Genomic DNA, 21194 nt, shown 5'->3' with positions numbered 1-21194 from the left:
TAATGTTTAATGAACATAAATGATTTTCTCTTTTCATATACTAATGGGGTGACATCACACTGGATGACAGAACATGGGCCAACTACACCTATGAACAACAAAACCCTGATTACCAACTGGGTCATTCCTTGTAGCAGGCAAGCTGCTTAGGGGAAGCAGAACAGTACAAAAAATGAAGACCAGTCATTACAGAAAATTCTACTACTGGCAATCCCAGTCCCAGGGACTTTTCTTATAGAAACATAACAAAGAAGTTAATGAAGGCTGCTCATACTACTGATCTTTGAGGAATGGATGGCTGGCAGAGGAAAGCAATGCCAGAGCAGAGAAGCAGTAGCCATATCATAATTGTAATTAAACATTTATTTTGTTACATATTGCAGGGTCATAGATCAATATTTTTCCTCAAAATTCTTGAGATGAGCTTGTAAGTTCAGTTATTAAAAAGAATGATGTTCCTCCTGAACAGGTCAGAGAATTCATATCAAAGCAAGGCATAAAGTACTATGATTTTACTCCCTGCTTATTTACACATTTTCAAATCAGTGCATTGAATGCCCCAAACTGAAAATGATACATTAAAAAGAGTTCAGTTACAGCAAAAGTTATCACATTTTCTTAATGCTTTCTTGTCTGAAAGCAATTTGGTTTTGCTACTTTTAAGGCCTTTATACTCAAGGTCAGACCGGGTAAGAAAATTTCATGCTAAGAGTTTCAAGCTGCCTGCTACGTTTTGTGTTTCTCCTCCCTGCCAAACAGTATCCAAGCATGTTTACTGATTTAACAGAATCTCTTTTCAAAATAGAACTTCCAGAGCATCTTTTTAACTAATGAGGTCAAAAAAACTTAGGTATAGGACTGTTACAAGAACACACCATAACACATAATCCTAACCCATCTTCACTAGCACTATTAAAACTTGCAAGTTTCAAAACATCTGGTGATATCCTGAATGTCCCAGCTTGTGAAAAATCCAGTATTTTAAACCCTGATTTATGGAAGCCTGATACTTATTCATAAAAAGACGTTTCAATGAAGCAGTGTCTTCAGAGGGTTTGATTGGTCTTGCATTGGACACTCTGCAGCATTTCCAGGATATATACCCAAACTCTTGGCCTGCATTATTTCTGATGAAGACAGAGTCAGTAATCTCTCCGTTTATGATGTCTAAATTAGGTTACTATAAATCACAGATTTATGACAAATGAGATAAACATTCCCAAAATACCTTTTGGCAAAATGCTTTTGGACTGCAATTTTGCCAGATTTTTATTTGTCTGCAAAATTGTCAGTCTATAGTGTACAGAGACATCATTTAGGTTCTGTCATACTACCCAAAAATGCTCTGCTGTGTAGCTCTTTCCATTTGTATAGGTTGTGCATACCAGTGACTCTCCCAACTTCTTTTTATTTGAGCTCATGAACTTCCATACAGGCAACCCTTAAAAATCTAATGGCTTTTGGTATAATATTTCTGGAGCTTTTCATTCTGTAACCTACAAGGTAGGGAATTCTGTAATCCCTCACTTCAAACTATGTTTGCCCAATTTCAAAAACAGTATTAAAAGAATGGCTTTTTACAGGTTAAGATTACCGGATTGGATTTATTTCACAAGTAAACACAAAGTATTTATCTGATTCCTCAAAACATGGTAAAATAAAATTTAAAAACTTCAGTTAGTTTCTGAAGTTGGATTTAACATGTCATCCTATCGCTTTATTACAAGCAGACCACAACTCCCAGTGGTGCAATGCTACCGGTAAGAACTATCTAATAAAGATGATACCCAAATTGGCTGGGACTGCATAAACCAATACTACACAAAACTGTTTTCACTTCTGTATGCTGAAGCTTGCAAGATTTTATAAATCAAATAAAAATTATTTACAGACAAACAGAAAGAAAATGATTAACAGTGTACTTCATTTTTATTTTTATAATGCAGAGCAGAAAAGAGCAAGTGATGCTAATCTGAGGAAACGATTTCATAGTGTGTCAGACGTATGATTTCTATTAGAAATGCACAAATTATGCCACGCAGTGCTTCCAAATTCACAGAAAAAGTATTATAAAAGTGAAGTCCTGCTGTGTCAAATATGCCACACAATTTTTGTTCTGATAACAGCTATTTAGGTTAGGGCGTGACTTTTCTCCAATATAGCTGTGCTAGTACAACCCCTAGTGTGGACACAGTTTACTGCCATGAAAGCATTATACTCATATAACTTATAAAGCTTGTGAACGAAAAGTATTAAGTAAGGCACTGTTATTTCAGCACAGCTACATCCACAATGGGAGGGCTGAGAGAGAAAAAGAGAGGGCAGTAGGTTAGGCTACTTTACAACATACTGGGCCAGATGAACAGATGCAGTTTTTGTATAGAGAAACTGTGTGGTATATGCCTTTCCCCCTCTCCCTCCATAATCCTAATGTTAATCAGGATCATGATGGATAATATTACAAAACTCTTATTCAATTTAAATGGTAATGTTGCTCATTGCTTCTTCATTTTTATTTTAAGAAATATTCATGTCAGATATTAAAAACAGATAGTCACACCAAGGTGCCAATATTTGTTATTGTCCTGAGTAATAAAAAAGAGATATTTGAATAAAATACGACCAAAGATACATCCTCCCTTTAATTTTCCTAAATGATACAAGTTCAGTTTTGAAGAACTTTCTAAATATCAGTGTATGATAAAAACATATCTGTATTTACCTACACATATGTATCTGATGATCCTAAATTGTACATGTGGGGATTTCTGCCTCTTCTGACACACCTGAATAACTTTAATCCCTTTTTAAAAGTCATTACATATAAACTAAAATACATCTTCAAAACTAAAATTTATCTGCAGCACAATTAAAAATACAATCATACCTCAAGAAACAGTAAACTCACTTTCAGTATATCAAAAGACAACCGGAAACATGATTCTTTGCTTTTAAAACAGAAAAATGCACCATTTAATATTGAATCGCATGAAAACACTAATACATTATTGTCTATTTTTAAAGAATAAATATGTATTTATTATGAACAGATGGTGGCCAAGGAAGGTATCAACTGTCTCTTAGCCAGAAGGTCAGGTCATGGCTGAGAGACCAAAGAACAATTACTGTTTGCTATTCAGTACCATATAGGATGAAACAGTTTAGGTTTTTCTTTAAATACAAAGCTAGATGCGATTACGCTGTTTTCGTTTAATTTAAATTAAATAATTTGCAATGACTTATTAACATTTGTTAAAATTTGATTTTAAAAAAACAAACTAAAACAACAAAACAAAATCCCAAAATGTGTACACACTCTTTTTGGTTGCCTTTTAACATGTTAAATAATATTAGGACCTTTACAGAACTTTCTTGGTTACGAGAACCACAGCTATAAAACAGCTGCTAGATACTGAGCCTGAGAATTTCAAAATAGTTTGTTTTCATTTTTTTGAGGAACCAACAATCATATTTGAACAATATAATTACTTTACATAATTACTGAATTACTCTAATAATCTTCGCTGATAGGAACTCCTCCTCCCATCACTTCACTTTAATTATATCAAATTATAAATCATCACATTTCAGTGTATTCATTCCCACACTGAATAAAGTACCAGTATGTCGATACATGAGGTTAAAATATTTTGTTAAATTTTGCAATTTGTTCAAAAGGCAATCCTGAAGCAAGTTGGAGAACAGGATTTAAAATCCAAGATACTTCTTCAAATATCTTATTAAACACATCCTGTTTTATTTGTATGCCAAGATTATGCCAACTCTCTTATCTGTGATATCTGTCAAGACACAGACGACAAGCCTGTTTTTTGTTTTTCAAAGTGTCCTTAGGCCTAAAGGATGCAGGAGTGAAAAAAAAAAAAAAAAAAAAACAACAAAGCCAACCCTGAAAATTTAATGCTTTAAGGCCCCTTTTTTTCTGCACTGTATGATTTTCCATACATATTGAAGAGTTATTTTATCTAATAAGCTTCTCTTTCGGATTTTACATATCTTTTGATTATAATTGGAATTAATATTGCTTCCAGCCTAAGCTTGTACTTTATTAAGTTAATAAACTTACTGTTCTACATGAAGATTTTTGGGAACTGGTAAATAAAAATATAATTTTAGAAATACTTAATTTTTTCCCTACATATATTCTTACACAGGGACTGATTTGTTCACTTATTTACAAGGAAAAGAATGATTTAAAACCTGTTGGACTGGCTGCTCTAATAAGAAAATGCATTTAAAAAAATTATCCTCATGTGCATCTAATACATCTGTGTATTCAGAAGACATCCATTCTCATGTGCAAATCACAACTTATGAAGGAATAACTGGAAGTTTGAATACCTAGAGAAAAACGGATAGAACCTCAACAAAAAGGGCACTTCAAAAGATGCAGATTACACCTGTTCAAGCTGTTTGCCAAGTATGTTGCAGGTTACTCTAATCTCTAATAATCTTTCTTACTGCATGGAATGTTTTCTCACAGACTACCTGTAAGGCATATACTGGTTTTTGTATTATTATAAAACACAGTTTTAGATAATCAACAGTTAATGCCTAGTGGAATTTTTATATAGTTATTTTCTCTAGAAGGTTATTTTTTGGATGTTGGTTTTTTTTTTGTTGTTGATTTGTTTTTGTTTTTTTAAACTTTTCTATGAATCCCAGCATTCATTAACCTGGAATCTTTAAAGAAACTGGAAGAGAAATGATTTTCATTTTTGGTATCATTAGGTTATACTCAGAGTCTTTATTGTTTTGTCAGGCTGCATGTATACGTAATTATGTGTGGATTTATTTGTGAGAAAAAGTGTATAAACATATGTATACAGTACACACAATTTAAGAACGTTGTAAGAATACATATGATAGAGTAATTCCATATGAAAGCATGGGATGACTATTATGTAAAACTGAACATACTAGGGCTGAAAACAAGAATAAGATAACTAAGAGGTATTTATTTAACAGTAATAGCTGGCTTGTTGCCATTAATTTAGAAACCATTTAACAGTAATAAATGACCACTATTAGAAAAACGAATCATTCCAGCTTCCGAAATAACCCTACTTAGGCTTCTAATAACTGCAAAGTTAGAGCAGTATTATCTCTTACCTGGTCCTTAATTTCAAGCTCCCTTATAGTTTTTGTTCTGTACTCTCTGAGCTCCTTTTCTGCCTCATCCTTCTTCATTTTGGTTTGATTCAACTGATAGCGCATTTCTCCACACACCTGTTAGATTATACAGACAACATGATCTGTAGCTTGAAGAATCCATAGCCCAGGGTTTGCAATTAAATCTTTTGGTGCCCTCTAGAGGTCATTTAAATGCAACATATTTTAATTTACAGATATTTTAAGACTACATATGGTAAATGTTTTTATATAAAAAGGTGGATCTGAATTCTCTATATAGTCATTAACTTTGAAATATGCAGTGCTTTCTAGATTCAATTATATTTGGATCAAGATTTTGCTAAGTATAAATATTTATGTTGTAAATATATGTGCTACTAAATACAGTTAAACTACAGTTGCTGGTTTTATATTCTTCTCCCATGCTCTCTAAAATCCCATGAAAGTCTATGTCAACACTTTCAAAACCTAGAAGTAAAGGATCTATCACACTCCTATATAAGGGCATAGTTTATCTTGCCAATTTTCCACTGTTAAGGAAGAAAATGTTTAAATGTTAATACGATAATTTTCAAAGTTAGATCAGAGCATTACAGACTTACTACAAACTGAAGATAAATTCTTTAAAAACAATGCCTAATTCAAATATATGCATGGGCCAGAAGAAAGAGATCAAAGCAACATTTAAAGAAATCTAGTATCCCTTCCACAAAGGCAACAATTATTCTCTGCTGTTGGGATGTTCCTTGTATTACCTCCTCATTCCTTTCCACCTGAAGGCAGCTCAACTTCAGAGGGTCTGGGGAGGGGTTAGGGGAAAGAAAGAGAAAGGAAAATAAAACCCACACCAATCCCTCCCACATAACTTCACCACTGCTGTGCAGGGATGTTATTCTCCCATTTCCCAATCTATGATTTTTAAAGGATTCTATTTGATTTTATCTGTTAGGAATGGAGGATGGTGGACAAGCTGTCCCCTTTTTGTCCTTATCCTGTGTGATCACCTCCAATTTGTGCCTGCTCATTTCACCTTAATAAACCAAACAAATACATGCATTCTCTAGTGAGAACACAAATACGTTTACTCACAGTTACTCTTAGAGAACTTTCTCTCCAACTCACTCTGCTTCCCTGCCCCACTTAACAGTCTTTCACAAGACTTGCTTCCTAAATGTGCACACTTTTAATTTGCTCCTACAGTCCTCTGTGCTTCATAACAATCTCCTCACACACATTCGACAACCCAAATTAATTTCTATTTTTCAGTCTCATACCTCTTCTCATTTTCACTACTTCCCCCCCCCCTTTTAAAAAAAGGTAGAGTAAAAGCAAATATGCATACTGCAATCAAATCACCTTAGGAAAAAGCAAAACCAATTGTCATAACTTTAAGAAGCAGCGTCACTTAGAAATTCAAAGGACAGCTTGTGAATGTAGTCCTGTTGCAAATAACACAAGATAGCAAATGCTCTGAAGAATGGCAAAGTTCTAAAACATTTTTTTTTAAATACCGAAATATCATATGCAACTAAAAAATCCTAAAATGCAACTGCATAGATTGCCAACCCTGTCTTTCTACCTCCTCCTTCCTTTATGTGAAGGATGTAACAAGTGCGGTATGTCACTTCCTCCAGGCAAAATAAAAAAGATACAGCCATTCTCGCCTTCAGCTCCCACATTCATCGTACAAAGTGAATAACGCAGAAAAATCAGCAGATGGTGCTGTCCTAATAATGGATTTTTCAGTCTCCTCGTAGTTCAGAATGAAGGAGAAGGGTTCTCACTCCAAACCTTTTTCGCTTGACTTCTGCTGCATGCAGAAAAAAATATTTCAAATAAAACTCAAAAGGAAAAACATTGCTATTTGTTGTTTTTAATAACGGCAAACTGAGTTTGGAAACAAGAAGTCAGACTCATGAGCAGACATAGATGTCACTTAACATAGCCAACGAAAAAAGGTCAGGTGATGCACACAGTCCCGACAGCTCAATGATCAGGACGTTCCTCCAGGGTGTTTGACCTCTCAATTCAGAACAGGGGTACAAATGCAGTTTTCCAATCTCTAAGGACAGTGCAATAAAAACACAGGATAGACTACTGTAAGGTGGCCACCTATTCAACTTTGTATTGATTAACATTAATGGAAGAAGAGTCAGGAACCACAGTGCCACTCTCCTGAGAGATTGCTTCAAATCGGTAGGCTATAAAATTGTTCTTCCCAGACCAATGGATATTTATACATACTACCTCGCTACTCCCTTCCCCAGCCCTGTAAATGGTGCTAGTCATCTGTGAACCCAGTCTGAAAAACCAAGTGTGTTGCAGAAATGGTAAATCAAACCATTCTGACATTCTTAAAATGCTCCCCCAATTGTCTTTCAGCTGAAATTGAATTAATTTTTCTAGTAAGTCTGGATTACTTTCTGCTGTAAATTTTCTGTAATACTTTCACTTATTTCTACCAGTAGGGGCAGCAGAGGAAGACAGGAATTGTTGAAAATCTCTCCAAGAATTAATTGCTCGCCAAAACCTTGCAATTAACGACAGGGGAGGTAGGATTGTCCCAAGAATTACTGGTAAGGTATATAGATATTTCAAGAGGCTGTAACAAATTTGAATTCTCCAATTTCTATTCTATAGAAATTTAGCATCCCCTCATCTTCATGAAGGTGAAGTTGCTGCTTTAACAAGTGAATGATGAAACTAAGCTAATAAAAATAATCACTTCAACAATGTGTCATTTCCCAGCATAAATTTTGGGTGACAGTAGTTTTTTCTTTCTCATGTTATGACCCACATTAAGGCTCTAACAGATTGAGAAATGTCCAAAATAAAGCACCCAGAAGTGATACACATACATAGGTAGACTGAACTGAAAGATCTCTTTGTAAAAGGCATACCATCAATATTAATGAATAAAGCACTACACCACATACAAATTCCACAGCAAAGTACTTGAAAAACAGTGATTTGATACAGCTCCCTTTATTTTAGCACCGCATGTCCCAGAGGTAACAATTACAGGACAGGGTTGAATACTATGTTGTCTCATTCACACCAAATGCGATTTTTAATGGAACACTGGATTGCAGTTGCAAACAGTGATCTGCATATTCTGCAAGGTAGAAGGTTAGCGTTCGCATCAAAGGGTGACTTGGCAGATTGAAAAAGTTATCTTTTTACTTGTAAAACTGTGCCTCTGGGATATTCAAATAATGTTTACATTTATCACATGTTCTTTACCAATACAGAGGAAAATGCAGAAAGAAAAAAATTCTCATCTTTCAGGTCACAATGATAAGGAAAACCAAGCTCAATACTCATTTATAAATGCGCTTACCTTATTCATCTCCACTTCATGAGACGCAAGCTGATGTTGTGATTCTTCTAACTGGTTAACTAGAGAGTTCTTTTCCCTTGTAATTCTTTCTACCTGAGCCTCCAACATGGCCACATTCTCAGACATGGCTGTCACCTGCAAAAAGCCCAAGAACAATGTAATGATGTGATCTAAATCTTGTGGGACTTTCTCCTTGAAAGCAGCTTTATGTAGCTAAAATTCATAGCATTAAAAATAGAATAAATATATAATAGAATAATATATTTATATATACACACAATAACATATATAATAAAATATAACAGAATATGGGTAAATTTTAACAATAGGTTCATTATCTTGAATTATTTTATCATACAGTAGTTTATTTGAAATTTTTAATCAACCAGACTAGTCTCCAGGACTTGTTAGTATGGACAAAGTGTCAGAAGCAGTGGTTGCCTTAGTCTTGCAGCTGTAAGAGTACTATGTAGCACCTTCTTATCCATCCTCATGTAGATTGATTTAAACCAAATCATGTTTCCCCAGCTAAAGAAAACTGTCATTGCAACCACAGATCTTAGACTAGTTTTCAAGTTCAGAAAACATTTCAGCACTATAGATCAAAGCATCATGTTGTACAAAAACCATATAGAAACAGTATGGTAAAAATTCTAATGTAATTCAGATCAAATGCTGCTGAATGGTAAAAATGTAACAATAAAACAGATACAGTGACCCTTCAGCTATTTAGCCCTGAAGCTTACTAATATAAGTGGAAATAATGGTGTCTGACAGTTCTAGGTTAACCTACAGGAATTCAAAGCCAAACCTAGAGGATTATATATTCATAACTATTTTTCACTTATTATACATCCACCTGACTTATGTATCATGTCAATTCTCCCCTTCAAACAAATCACTTCATAAAGGAAGCAATAAAATATTCATATGGAGGTTGACTTGATGCACAGTATACCATTTTTACCATCTCATAATCCTGAAGCATAAAAGTAGTTAATCATACGTAGGCATAAATTGTGCCTATAGATCATAGATTACTACAAACTCATCCCATATGCTTTAACTACCAAGCATGACATCATCATAATGTCGTTATATGTTGTTTAATGTATTCTACCAAAATGTTTAATGTATTCTACCAAAAAAAAAAAAGTATGAAATGTTTGTCTAATAGGGTGTGTTTTGGAGCGCATACCCTGCTCTAAAGCAAATCTGTAACCAAACAACTAAATGCATGAGTGATAAATTCCAATAAATAGCAAGGACTCAAACATAGAATTGCTTAATAATGTCTCATTGTCTCCAGTGTAAGGTTAATTTTTTTAATTTCAGTTTCCCTGGCAACAGATTTCTGCTGATCACTTACAACAGTTCACTTTCTTAAATATCACTTAGCCGCTATCACTGTGCTTAATTCCTGTTTTACTATCTGGAACTGGAGTCAAAGGCTTTGACTTCCTGTAGCAGCTCCAGAACATTATTCCACCATCTCATAATACCAGAAATACAACCATGTCACCTTGGTTCCCTGTTTATGTTAGCAGCTTTCCAATCATTTCACAAGCAACACCACTACTAGAGTACCTCTTCTTTTTTAAACACTTAGTTTATACTGTTCAGTCTGTGCTCTCCAGATTTTATAAACTGCATGGCTTATTTCTAAAAAGGGCCTAAAAATACAGAAAAAGCCTGCAATCAAAAGAGAAATTCACTACATTGTTTCCAAACCTGGTTGAAGAGGTTGCACAGCAAACAAGCATGAAAATGACTAATTTATGGAGCATTTCTCTCTCTGCTCTTCTTCCCATTTCTTTCTCCAGTCACCTTAGAAGTGCCTCCTCTGTCATGTCTCATAGGCTTATTGCTGTTAGCAAGGTTAACAGGTTTCCTCTGTAGATTGCATTGGCAGAAAACCCTTATGCTTTATACTCAAATTATACTAGCATCTAGAAGTCTAAAACAAGGTTATGAAGGCTCTGTTGCAATGGTCACAGTATTGATGATGAGACAGATTCTGTCTTAGAGAGTTTATAAACATCAGTGAGAAAAGTGATTCCAACACATTTCTGCAGGTGGGCAAATGAAGCATATGATAAGACCACTTTGAAGAATAACATATTATAATGCAATTACAATATTGTAACATTAACATATATGTATATGTAAGCATAAAGTAGCAAAACCCCCTAAATTTGACATGTGTTAACTTCTGAATGCTTGATTTGGCAACCTAAATAATAATCTTTATAAGAAGCTAGGTACAAACCTTGCATCACATATTACTTAACGCTTTCCTACTTTGACAAAGTGCATTAGAAACTATTATGCAAACTAAAATAAAGTGCATAACATCAACAACTTAATATGTATCTAGTGATATAGCATAAAAGCCAGTTATTCAGACTCAAAGGATTGCTTATCTACCACTGCTTTAAAGCAATGGTGGAAGTGATTTACTGAGCTCTCAAATCCAAAACTGAAACAAAATGAAAGACAAGCAAACAGAAAGTTTAAAGAGGACAATATGCTTGTCGTAATCCTCAAATAGAAAAAAAAACAACTCATACCATTGCTGCCAAGCCCTCCCTTTCCTTCTTCATTTCTTCCCGCAGTGCTGCTTTTTCATCAGTCCTCTTATTTAGCTGGGCAGCTAACTCCCTTTCAAGACGATTCTTCTGCCGTTCCATCTCACTTTTCAGTTGCTCACACTGGACTAGAGCCTAGAAAAAAACTATTTTTTTAAGTGGAAGAAACCTAACATTTTAAACAAACATGGTATTTATCTAATGCCTTCAGAGAAACCAATTTGCTATTAGAAAGGACTTTTTTGGTTTTTTAACCTAGTTATTATGATGTTTATACATACCCTGCTGTGTTAACATCTAGAATAGGACTAACAAATTGAAAACGGATGTATATGTTTGTATGTATATACATGCCCTACTGTAATTTAGAAATCTAATTGCTTCTAGGAGTCATGGCAAAGATGGAAGTATTTTTCAAAGTATATTTTCCAAATAAGCATCTGTTCTTCTAAAACTAAGATGATTATTTGCTTTGCATTTAAAATTCCTGAATGTACATCACTAGAATCACCCTTCAGTATTTGACTCCTTGTAAACACTGTGGTTACTGTCTAACTGCATAGCTGAAGGAAAAAACAAACAAGTAATGTATGCACTTCCACTTGTGTGAAGTGAATTATTGAGTGCAGAAGGCTAAGAAACAACCTGAAAAGTAAACAAATATACAAAGAAACAATTATTTTTATTTTTTATTTTTTTTTAGCTTCAGGTTTGTCAAATAAAGACTAATTCTACTGAAAATTCATAAATGTCCTGCTTAATTTGAAGTGCTAAAACACAGGTCATAGATGTGTTTTCTATCAAAATAGGAGAAACATCAGTTCATATTCAAGAAGCACAGTAGAAACTATCTTCTAAAAAAGCTAGGAAAAAAAAGAGCTATAAAAAAATATGCTGATGTATCCCTGCCAAAGGGACAGGAGTTGACTGTTATGTCAGTTTAAATCAGAAATACACTACTCCATTAAAAGCGAATCGAAGTATTCAAAGCACCCTAAAGGCAGCTTGTTAGCCCACGAGTAAACCAGATTTCATTTCATTGTGTCACTGATATTCAGCATATCCTATTTCAAGGAAGCTAAAGTAACCTCCTTTTAGGAATCCTACCTTATTACCCTTTATTTTCAAATTAGTTTTTTTTAACTGCTCATTTTTCTTTTGCTCAAAGCCAATCCCCTATATGCAATTTCCTTAGTGTTGGGTTGTTCATAAGGGAACCAAATTAAACCATAATTTTTAAAGAATGCTCTAACAGTCTCCATTAGGTTAATGTCAGTTCTGCAGGATCCTCTTCAAGGTCTCTTTCCCATGACAAGTCCACGTTGGTGAGGGAATCCCTCTGCTGCCTTGAATCCTTTTCTGTAGGAATGTATCAGCATACAATTGTCTGCATAAGACTGCCATAGTTTGGTAGACATGTAAAACAATGCAACTCTAAATGAAATAAGTTGCAAGAAGAAATGTGTATTTTGTTAGCTCCACTGTTTTGAATACATAATGAGCAGTTCAAACAATTATTCTTCTATGACATTTATGTTGAAAATACATTTCTGGATTTGCTTCAACTATGGAAGTTTAACCTTACCAGATCTCCTCCCTGCTCTACTTAATAGCAAAGAGGCCACAAACTACAAAAAGACATGAAAAAACAGTGGTTTTCAATTATAAGCACCTGAGGTTAGACTTTCTGTCAACAGGGTGATGAAATTGCAATTATAGCATTTGGAAGCCCAATGTGTTAACTCATTGCTTTTCTTATGTGGACTGTTCTATTGGATTCCATGATAATTACAAAGAAAAACAGCACTTTACCTTAAGAGTAGAATAGGACTGGAAAAATAAATGATGGTTTCTACTTACCAAGAGAAATACCAGTACATGTAAAAATATTAAATTAATGCAGCGTAAGTAAAAGATTTTTTCCCATTCCTTCATATTACAACAGGTTTTGAGCATGGAAAAAACAGACTACTATCCAGTCTTGTATACAAACAGCACTTCACATTTCCTTGCTGAGTGAAGACAGAGCCAGTAGAGACCCTACAGAGCTCCTTTATTTTATGTGGCAGAAATAGCATGGGTACAAAGAGCCATTTTATTAAAGGTTCTACTAATTCATCTTACTAAATTTTATTCTTAGGCCACATTTCTAACATGAGCTACACTGAATAAGAATTTATAAGTATTTTTTTTTAATATTACAATAAAGATTTCCAAAACCAAATGAAAAAAAGATAACTTCACTTTATTGCACAGACAAGGAAAAGTATTTTGTGCAGTTTTAAATAGCAGTAAGTGAGTAAGATTTCTATCAGACAGCTGTAGAACCCACCCCCAAAAAAGTAAACAAGTAAGCAATTTAAAAATTTAACCGCTCAGGGACAGGATGTGACAGATGAACAGTGGGCTCAGAAGGATTCTTTCTTTGTTCACTAAAAAACAAGGAGCTGTAATACTCTGAAGTTAAATTTAAACAAGTACCTAGGATTTCAAACCCTCATATTTTTCCCCCACTGTTTATAGTTAAAGATGCTACACACACACCCCCTCTTACAGCACTGGATGAATAATACCAATCTGATCAATAGAACAATTACATTGATCTTGTCCACTATTTAAAACAGCAGCATTTCAACAAAACAAACCTCTTTCAATTCCATAGTAATTCACTAATAATACAGTAGATGTCACTAAATATCAAGGAAATAATTTAGGTCAATATCAGTTGACTGTATATAGTAACTAGGGCTAACACAAGCATTAGATCAAAACTGGTTTTATCATTCTTATTTATATAGCACCAAAAGCTTCCTGTAGGTAGCATCAGGCAGGACTCTCATCTTCAAAGAGTTCTGTTAGCTAATCAGTTCTTGCACTGCACTCATCTGAGGCAAAAGAGTTGTTTGTAAGCATTTTAAGTATTCTCTCCAGAGTAGCTCAGAAATCTGATATGAGAAATATCCTCCATGTCATAAATGCCTTTGAAAATTCTACCATTCAATTTCTATCACCTAGCTGTGAAAGAACATCAGAATTTAAATGATGGCCTAAGAATGCAAGTCATCCTACAGCCTTGATGAGAATTTAAGAACTCAAAATACAGAGAGAGTTCACAGAATCACAGAACTGTCTAGGTTGGAAAAGACCTTGAAGATCATCTACTTCAACCATCAACCCAACATTAACAGTTCCCAACTACACCATATCCTCAGCGCTATGTCGACCCTACTCTTAAACACCTCCAGGGATGGGGACTCCACCACCTCCCTGGGCAGCCCATTCCAACACCTAACAACCCGTTCTGTAAAGAAATGCTTCCTAATATCCAGTCTAAACCTTCCTGGCGCAACTTGAGGCCATTCCCTCTTGTCCTGTCACTTATTACTTCGTTAAAGAGAAACATCCCCAGCTCTCTGCAACCTCCTTTCAGGTAGTTGTAGAGGGCGATGAGGTCTCCCCTCAGCCTCCTCTTCTCCAGACTAAACCACCCCAGTTCCCTCAGCCGCTCCTCGTACGACATGTGCTCCAGACCCTGCATCAGCTTCGTTGCCCTTCTTTGGACACGCTCGAGTAATTCAATGTTCTTTTTGTAGTGAGGGGCCCAAAACTGAACACAGTCATCGAGGTGCGGCCTCACCAGTGCCGAGTACAGGGGTAAGATCACTTCCCTGTCCCTGCTGGCCACGCTATTTCTGATACAAGCCAGGATGCCATTGGCCTTCTTGGCCACCTGGGCACACTGCTGGCTCCTGTTCAGCCGGCTGTCAATCAACACCCCCAGGTCCCTCTCTGACTGGCAGCTCTCCAGCCACTCCTCCCCAAGCCTGTAGCGCTGCTGGGGGTTGTTGTGGCCCAAGTGCAGCACCCGGCATTTGGCCTTATTGAAACTCCTACAGTTGGCCTGAGCCCATCGCTCCAGCCTGTCCAGATCTCTCTGCAGAGCCTCCCTACCCTCGAGCAGATCAACACTCCCACCCAACTTGGTGTCATCTACAAACTTACTGAGGGTGCACTCGATCCCCTCGTCTAGGTCATCAATAAAGATGTTAAACAGGAGTGGCCCCAAAACCGAGCCCTGGGGGACACCACTTGTGACCAGCCACCAACTGGATTTAACTCCGTTCACCACAACTCTTTGGGCCCGGCCATCCAGCCAGTTTTTTACCCAGCAAAGCGTGTGCCCATCCAAGCGTCGAGCAGCCAGTTTTGCCAGGAGAATGCTGTGGGAAACGGTGTCAAAGGCCTTACTAAAGTCAAGGTAGACAACATCCACAGCCTTTCCCTCATCCAATCAGCAGGTTGCCCTGTCGTAGAAGGAGATCAGGTTTGTCAAGCAGGACCTGCCTTTCATAAACCCATGCTGACTGGGCCTGATCATCTGGTTGTCCCGCATGTGTTGTGTGATGGTACTCAGGATGAGCTGCTCCATCAGCTTCCCAGGCACCGAAGTCAAGCTGACTTTCCCGGATCATCCTTCCGACCCTTCTTATATATGGGTGTCACATTGGCCCAGATTTCCAATCTGTCGGGACCTCCCCGGTCAGCCAGGACTGCTGGTAATGATGGGAAGCAGCTTGGCGAGCACCCCAGCCAGCTCCTTCAGCACCCTCGGGTGTATCCCATTCAGTCAGTTCATGTTACTGCTCAGAATCAGTCACACAGTGCAATCCTTTTCAATCTACTACACCATATAAACATGTGATAAAGATCTTATGAAAACTAATTAACATTTGCAGTAGATCTGAATACTGAAAAGCTCTCGTTTCTTGATGAATTTACCTGTGTTTTTTCTAAATTGGCCTCTTCTGCCATTTGCACAGCTTGTTTAACTTGCTCACAAGCATTAGATTCTCTTTGATGCATCTCTTTCATGTTTTGTCTCAGTGAAACAAGTGCATCCATCAAATCATCTCTTTCTCTGCATATAAACAAAAAACAGATATTTCTTCTACATTTTTCTCAAGCGAAAAAAACAACAGGTATATCAAATATAAACTGTTAACAGATAAAAGACATAAGGGTGGTAAGTGAAGCAGGACTAAAACCAGCATGGATTAAGAGTGAAAAGCAGCGTACTGCTAGCTTGGCAGATATAAAAAATATTATTTGCTTGATGACCAGTCCTTCACTTCAGAAGGATGGATCATTAGGGAAACTGCCAGTAATGACAGCAGAGCTCAAGTTACAAATATATTGAAGCTGAGCAACATTCTGTTGGCGTTACTAAATGGGGATCCATGCTAAAAAAAAAACCAACAAAAAATGCATGTTTCTGAAAAAAAGATCAAAGCGATATGAAATTACCCTGTCATTAAATGTAAAATAGGGAGAAAAACATAAAAGGAAGGATTAGGTTCAACAAGTAATTCAGATCACAAAGTATATAAAACGAAACTCAATAGCCCTTCGCTGCAAACTGGAGCTAAACAGTAAGACTTCTGAATTCTACATCCCCTCTTAACTTTTGTTAACTAAGAAACTGAGATCTATACCAAATGGTGAAGCACAGTCAGTAAAACTGTAATATTTAACTTCACCTTCTAATTATTTTGATATGTTGAAAGCTTTTAAATTAAGAGTATAATTGTCTGTATTTCAGGTGCAACTAGAGATTCTGGCTGAAAACTGTTGTGTTTGGGTTTGTTGGGTTTTTTTCTTCATGTTGTGTGGAATGGTAACACAGTTGTATTTGCCAGAGAACTAAGTCATGTTTTGAAATTCTGTTTCAACAAGATTTGGACAAAGTCCCTTTGAAAATCCCCACTGAAATATTTTTGTTTCTAATAAGTTGCATCACAGGAAGATGTAGCTTTCACATTTTGTTAAAACTCAAACTGAAATAATGGTTTAAGAAAGATAAACAGGTCATCTAAAATCTTTTATTTCAAACTGCCCTATAATACAAGATGACAAAAATGTACTGATTTACAGTTTGTTCATATTTTCCAGTGTCTGTGACCAATAAGTAATTTTCTTATGAAAACAGACTTTGACACATGACTTTTCAGCAACAGAGAGTTTTCCCAGAGAACTCTTGGACTTGACAATAGAAAAATACATAAATCCTGGTGCGGCGGTTTAGTCCCTGCCGGGGTTCGAGACCACGCGGCCGCTGCCCCTCCCCCACAAAGGGAGTGAAATACAAAGCCCCGGGGCTGAGATAAGGAAAGGTTTAATACAACAGTGCAACAGCAACAAAACAGACAACAGCAATAATAATAACAGTAATAACAATGAACAGAGCAAGATATCTACCAATACAGCAGTGAGAGCAGAGAGATCGCATAACACACGCGTTCACCGATTCTCCCGCTCTCCCGCGCTCGGAGGTGATGTCAGCATGGTACTGAATAACCTGGCTAGAGCTTCCCCCCACTGCTGGGGAAACTTAACCCTATCCTAGCTAAACCAGGACACCTGGCAACAGCTATCTAATGCGTAGAGATAATATCCATTTGACAGACTATATGTACTATGTCCCTTCAGACTTCTTGCTTCTAATCAACCCACTACCTCATCTCCAGCAGACTCATTCTAAAACTTCAGAAATCCTAAGAAGCTTCAGATATCTGACAATAGACGTCTGCTTAACAAACTTCGAGAAAGCTGCAGTATCCTATCATTATTACTAGCAAGTAGAAAGGCAGAGATTTTTGAAGATGATTGATCAGCATAATTTCTTAAGAAAAAAACATTTTCATGCTGTTGGGATTTCTGTATTATATATATTATATTCAGCCTGTATAGCTGTAGCCTGTATAGCTGTTTTTTTAAAATTCATTTAAATAAAAGCTACAATTAAAAAAAGGCTGCAGCTAATATTTCATTAATTTTCATCCAAAGGAACTTTTTTCCCCTGACTTATTGTAGTTAGGGAGGAGCAATGCATCCTATTCCAAACACCCAACCTACTAAGCAAATTCAAGGGGAAAAAAAAAGGATTACACTGCTGATGTATCCTAAAAGTTCCCCAAAGCTCTAGTGGAGCTAGAAAGACTTCCAACTACAGAAAGATAAGGAACTTCTGCAGGAAATAATCAATCAAATTACACAGACTTCCATAATATCTGTCCTGGCAGAGTGAGGGGTTTGTTTGTACATAAAGCACAGGAAAAAGACTATCAACAGTCTGATTATCTCGACAGCCCAAGGTATCATAATTACAAGATAATGACTAACATTCTTTCCCACTTGAAATAAGCAGTAAAACTACCATGGACTTCAAAGTGGCTGGGACCTACACTCCTACTCTGCCATTGATTTTAGCATTATAACTACAACTTGGGAGTCCATTGTTCCGAAAGTGCACATCTCTCTATGAATGCAACCCAACAAATTGAGACTTATATGGTTTAATGTAAGCAACTGTACTTTCAATGAGAAAGTAAATACTCCCCAAACCTACTTTGTCACCCTCTCAATGGTCTGCATGTGAACATTAGAATGAGTCTGTGCAAGAACTGCCTCATGTTGCGCACATTTCAGACACAGACCACCAACTCGGATAGAATTCGTGGCTGAAACAAGTGACTTCTGGTGTTTTAGCCTTCCTTCCAAATCTCTGCATGTCTTTTGAGATTCTGAAAGGTCTTTTCTAGAAAAAAGAAATAAAAAATATTATCTGTGCAATCAAACATTTCTACAACTCATAAATATAAGCAATATATATTTACAGATGTAACCTACAAAGAACTGTTAGAATCCCTGTAATGAACATTACCTTACATATTTCGGTAGGCTAAGGAAGACTTTAACAGAAAAATAATAGCTGAATGGTCCAATCAAAATTATTAGTAGACAAAACAAAATTATATTAGTTTGTTCCTTCCTACTGTAGTATCAGAAAACAGCGAAGTTACACAGAAATTATTATATAAAACTTGTAGGCTTACATGTTGTCTGAAAAGAGTAAAAGAAACTATCAGCTGTGCAAATATTTCAATACCCTATTTAGCATTTTTTCTGGTGTTCTTACTAATAATATCACTAACTTCACATTTCTTCTCTACTCTCAAATTAACTGTAAAGTTACAATATAAATCCCTTATGCTCCCTATACAAAATCCAGACGTATTCAGCACATTCACTCTGATCCAGCAATACACACAAACTTGAGGTCAACCACATTTCCAAAAAAACAGGTTAAGTTTTTTTACTCGTCTTCAAAATTTTTACCAGGTGCTCTGAAGAATTTTCTCCAGAATTTCCAAGCATCTGTCAGGCCAGGAAGAGCTTAAGTGGTAGGAATGCTGACATCAGGAAGTTCCAGACAAACGCACACTGTGCACATATAGATCAATTTGACAAATTGTGCAATGAATCCAAAGCTTTTGGTTTGTTATGCAGGCCATCTGGGCAGCATACACATAGTAAGTCTGACACATTCTGGTTGCATTGGATTTACTGTGCACATGATATATACACTGCATGCATGCTTATTTCCATCTGGGAAATCTTCTGTGCACTTTTTCCAATTTTAGTAGTTGGTCTATTAAACATAATCCACTATTTGCTCTGCATATATCCTTAAGACAGGGATGGTACAACAGACCTATTGTTGCGAAATCTTACAGAAATCAGTGAGTCCTACATAAATTCATGCTCAAAGTTAAAAACAAGGATAGTCCCACTGAAAGCAATACAATTTCTCACTTTAATTAAAATTTAGCAAATACTCAAGAGCATTGCAGAACTTACAGTTTGAAAGATCATGTCCCTTAGGAGAAATCAAGAGGCCAAATAATGTACTTGTGGAAATTTTCAGCCTATTTTAGCCTCCAATATTTATTTCTGAGTATATATAACATTTCAAGCCAAGCGGGGAATAAAAAAAAATAAAAATAAAAAATTGGATTACACAGCCAAAATTTAAGATCCCCCTTTACTTTCAGTAGCACAATTGGCTTTGCATGTTTAAGATTTCACCACTGCAGAGGGCATGTTTAAACTTGTCCCCCTATCAGTAACTCTTTCTATACACACACAAAAGTTTAGAGTTTTCAGATATATGAAACCACAATTGATTTAGAGAAAAACATAATTAAACAGATACAGCAGCAGTATCATGAATACAGGTGTACAGGGGAAAGGTTACTCCTGAAAACCAGATCCTAAAGTGTTTGTCTTTACCTCTGTTTTCTCCATAATTTGCTACCTATTCAAACCTTTAATATTTTGAGTACATGAGGACTTATTTTCAAGTATTTTTGAGTTTAAAGATAAGGAGGTTACATGACTGGAAACACTGCCTGCATGCTTCAAACCTATGTTTTCCTGCTCCAGAATCATTATGTGGCCTAAACTAGTTCAATGCTTGAGATTTTTAAAACTTGCAATATAAAATATCAGTAGAAGAAAGCTAATCATGGAAGAGCTCACACAAGTTAAAATTTTAACTTTTTTTTTTTCATTGGTCTACCTTAAAAGATGTGATGTTTCTATGAAGTTGTAATTTCTATAAATAAAATAATTCAATCGAATTTATAAAATTTATGTATTGATACATTTATGTTTGAGAAAACTTCACGTAAAACCAGCTTTCAGGGACACTAGCAGAACACATTTAGACATTGAGGCATTCTCTTACTTAAATTCAAATTAAGAGCAGTTCATGTTGTTATTAAGTGATAATTTATTAACAATAATCTTAAGAAAAAATAAACATTTCACTTTACCTTAAAGATTGTATTTGAGCATCAAGGATATTGACTTTTTCTTGATAAAGAAGTTTTAGTTTCTCCTTTAGAAAAGATGGGAGAAAAGAAGTGTCTTTTGCTGTCTTCATAATATTGTCTTTACAAATAAATCTAGACATCAGCCACATTCATTCTTTTCCCCTGAAGATATAAACCTGCTCAAAAACTAATGTCAAAGAAATCTAAATATGTCACACTTGTGAAAGTCTACAAAAGGAACAACTCTCCCATTTCCTTATTTCTACACATCTTGCCAGATCTTCATATGGTAAAGTGCTTCAGCTCCAACTGCAGCCCTCTACAATGATTTACACAAATTGATAATCTTGTCTCGAGTTTGCTCTTGCTCTCCCACAAGTCAGCAGAAATAGAAGAGGAATTCTGAAGAACTTCAAGTAGACAGGCTATTTATAATACAGT

The 21194-nt window shown here is 35.9% G+C and overlaps 1 protein-coding gene across 5 annotated transcripts in view; it reads right to left on the bottom strand.

Annotated features, from left to right (window-relative positions):
* The window catches only part of SDCCAG8 (SHH signaling and ciliogenesis regulator SDCCAG8), a 121079-nt gene that overhangs the window by 78338 nt on the left and 21547 nt on the right, over window positions 1-21194 (bottom strand). For all 5 annotated transcript variants that reach the window (XM_074863242.1, XM_074863246.1, XM_074863241.1 and 2 more), the window contains 6 exons: window positions 20754-20818; window positions 18485-18673; window positions 15859-15997; window positions 11062-11214; window positions 8492-8626; window positions 5131-5247 (listed from right to left, as the gene is read on the bottom strand). In XM_074863242.1, the coding sequence (XP_074719343.1) occupies window positions 5131-5247; window positions 8492-8626; window positions 11062-11214; window positions 15859-15997; window positions 18485-18673; window positions 20754-20818 (798 nt within the window). The remainder of the gene's footprint in view (window positions 1-5130; window positions 5248-8491; window positions 8627-11061; window positions 11215-15858; window positions 15998-18484; window positions 18674-20753; window positions 20819-21194) is intronic.

The sequence above is a fragment of the Strix uralensis genome, chromosome 3, assembly GCF_047716275.1.
Source record: "Strix uralensis isolate ZFMK-TIS-50842 chromosome 3, bStrUra1, whole genome shotgun sequence".
NCBI classification, from domain to species: Eukaryota; Metazoa; Chordata; class Aves; order Strigiformes; family Strigidae; genus Strix; species Strix uralensis.
Note: the sequence above shows the minus strand (reverse complement) of the source record. Positions and strands in the feature narration are given on the sequence as shown.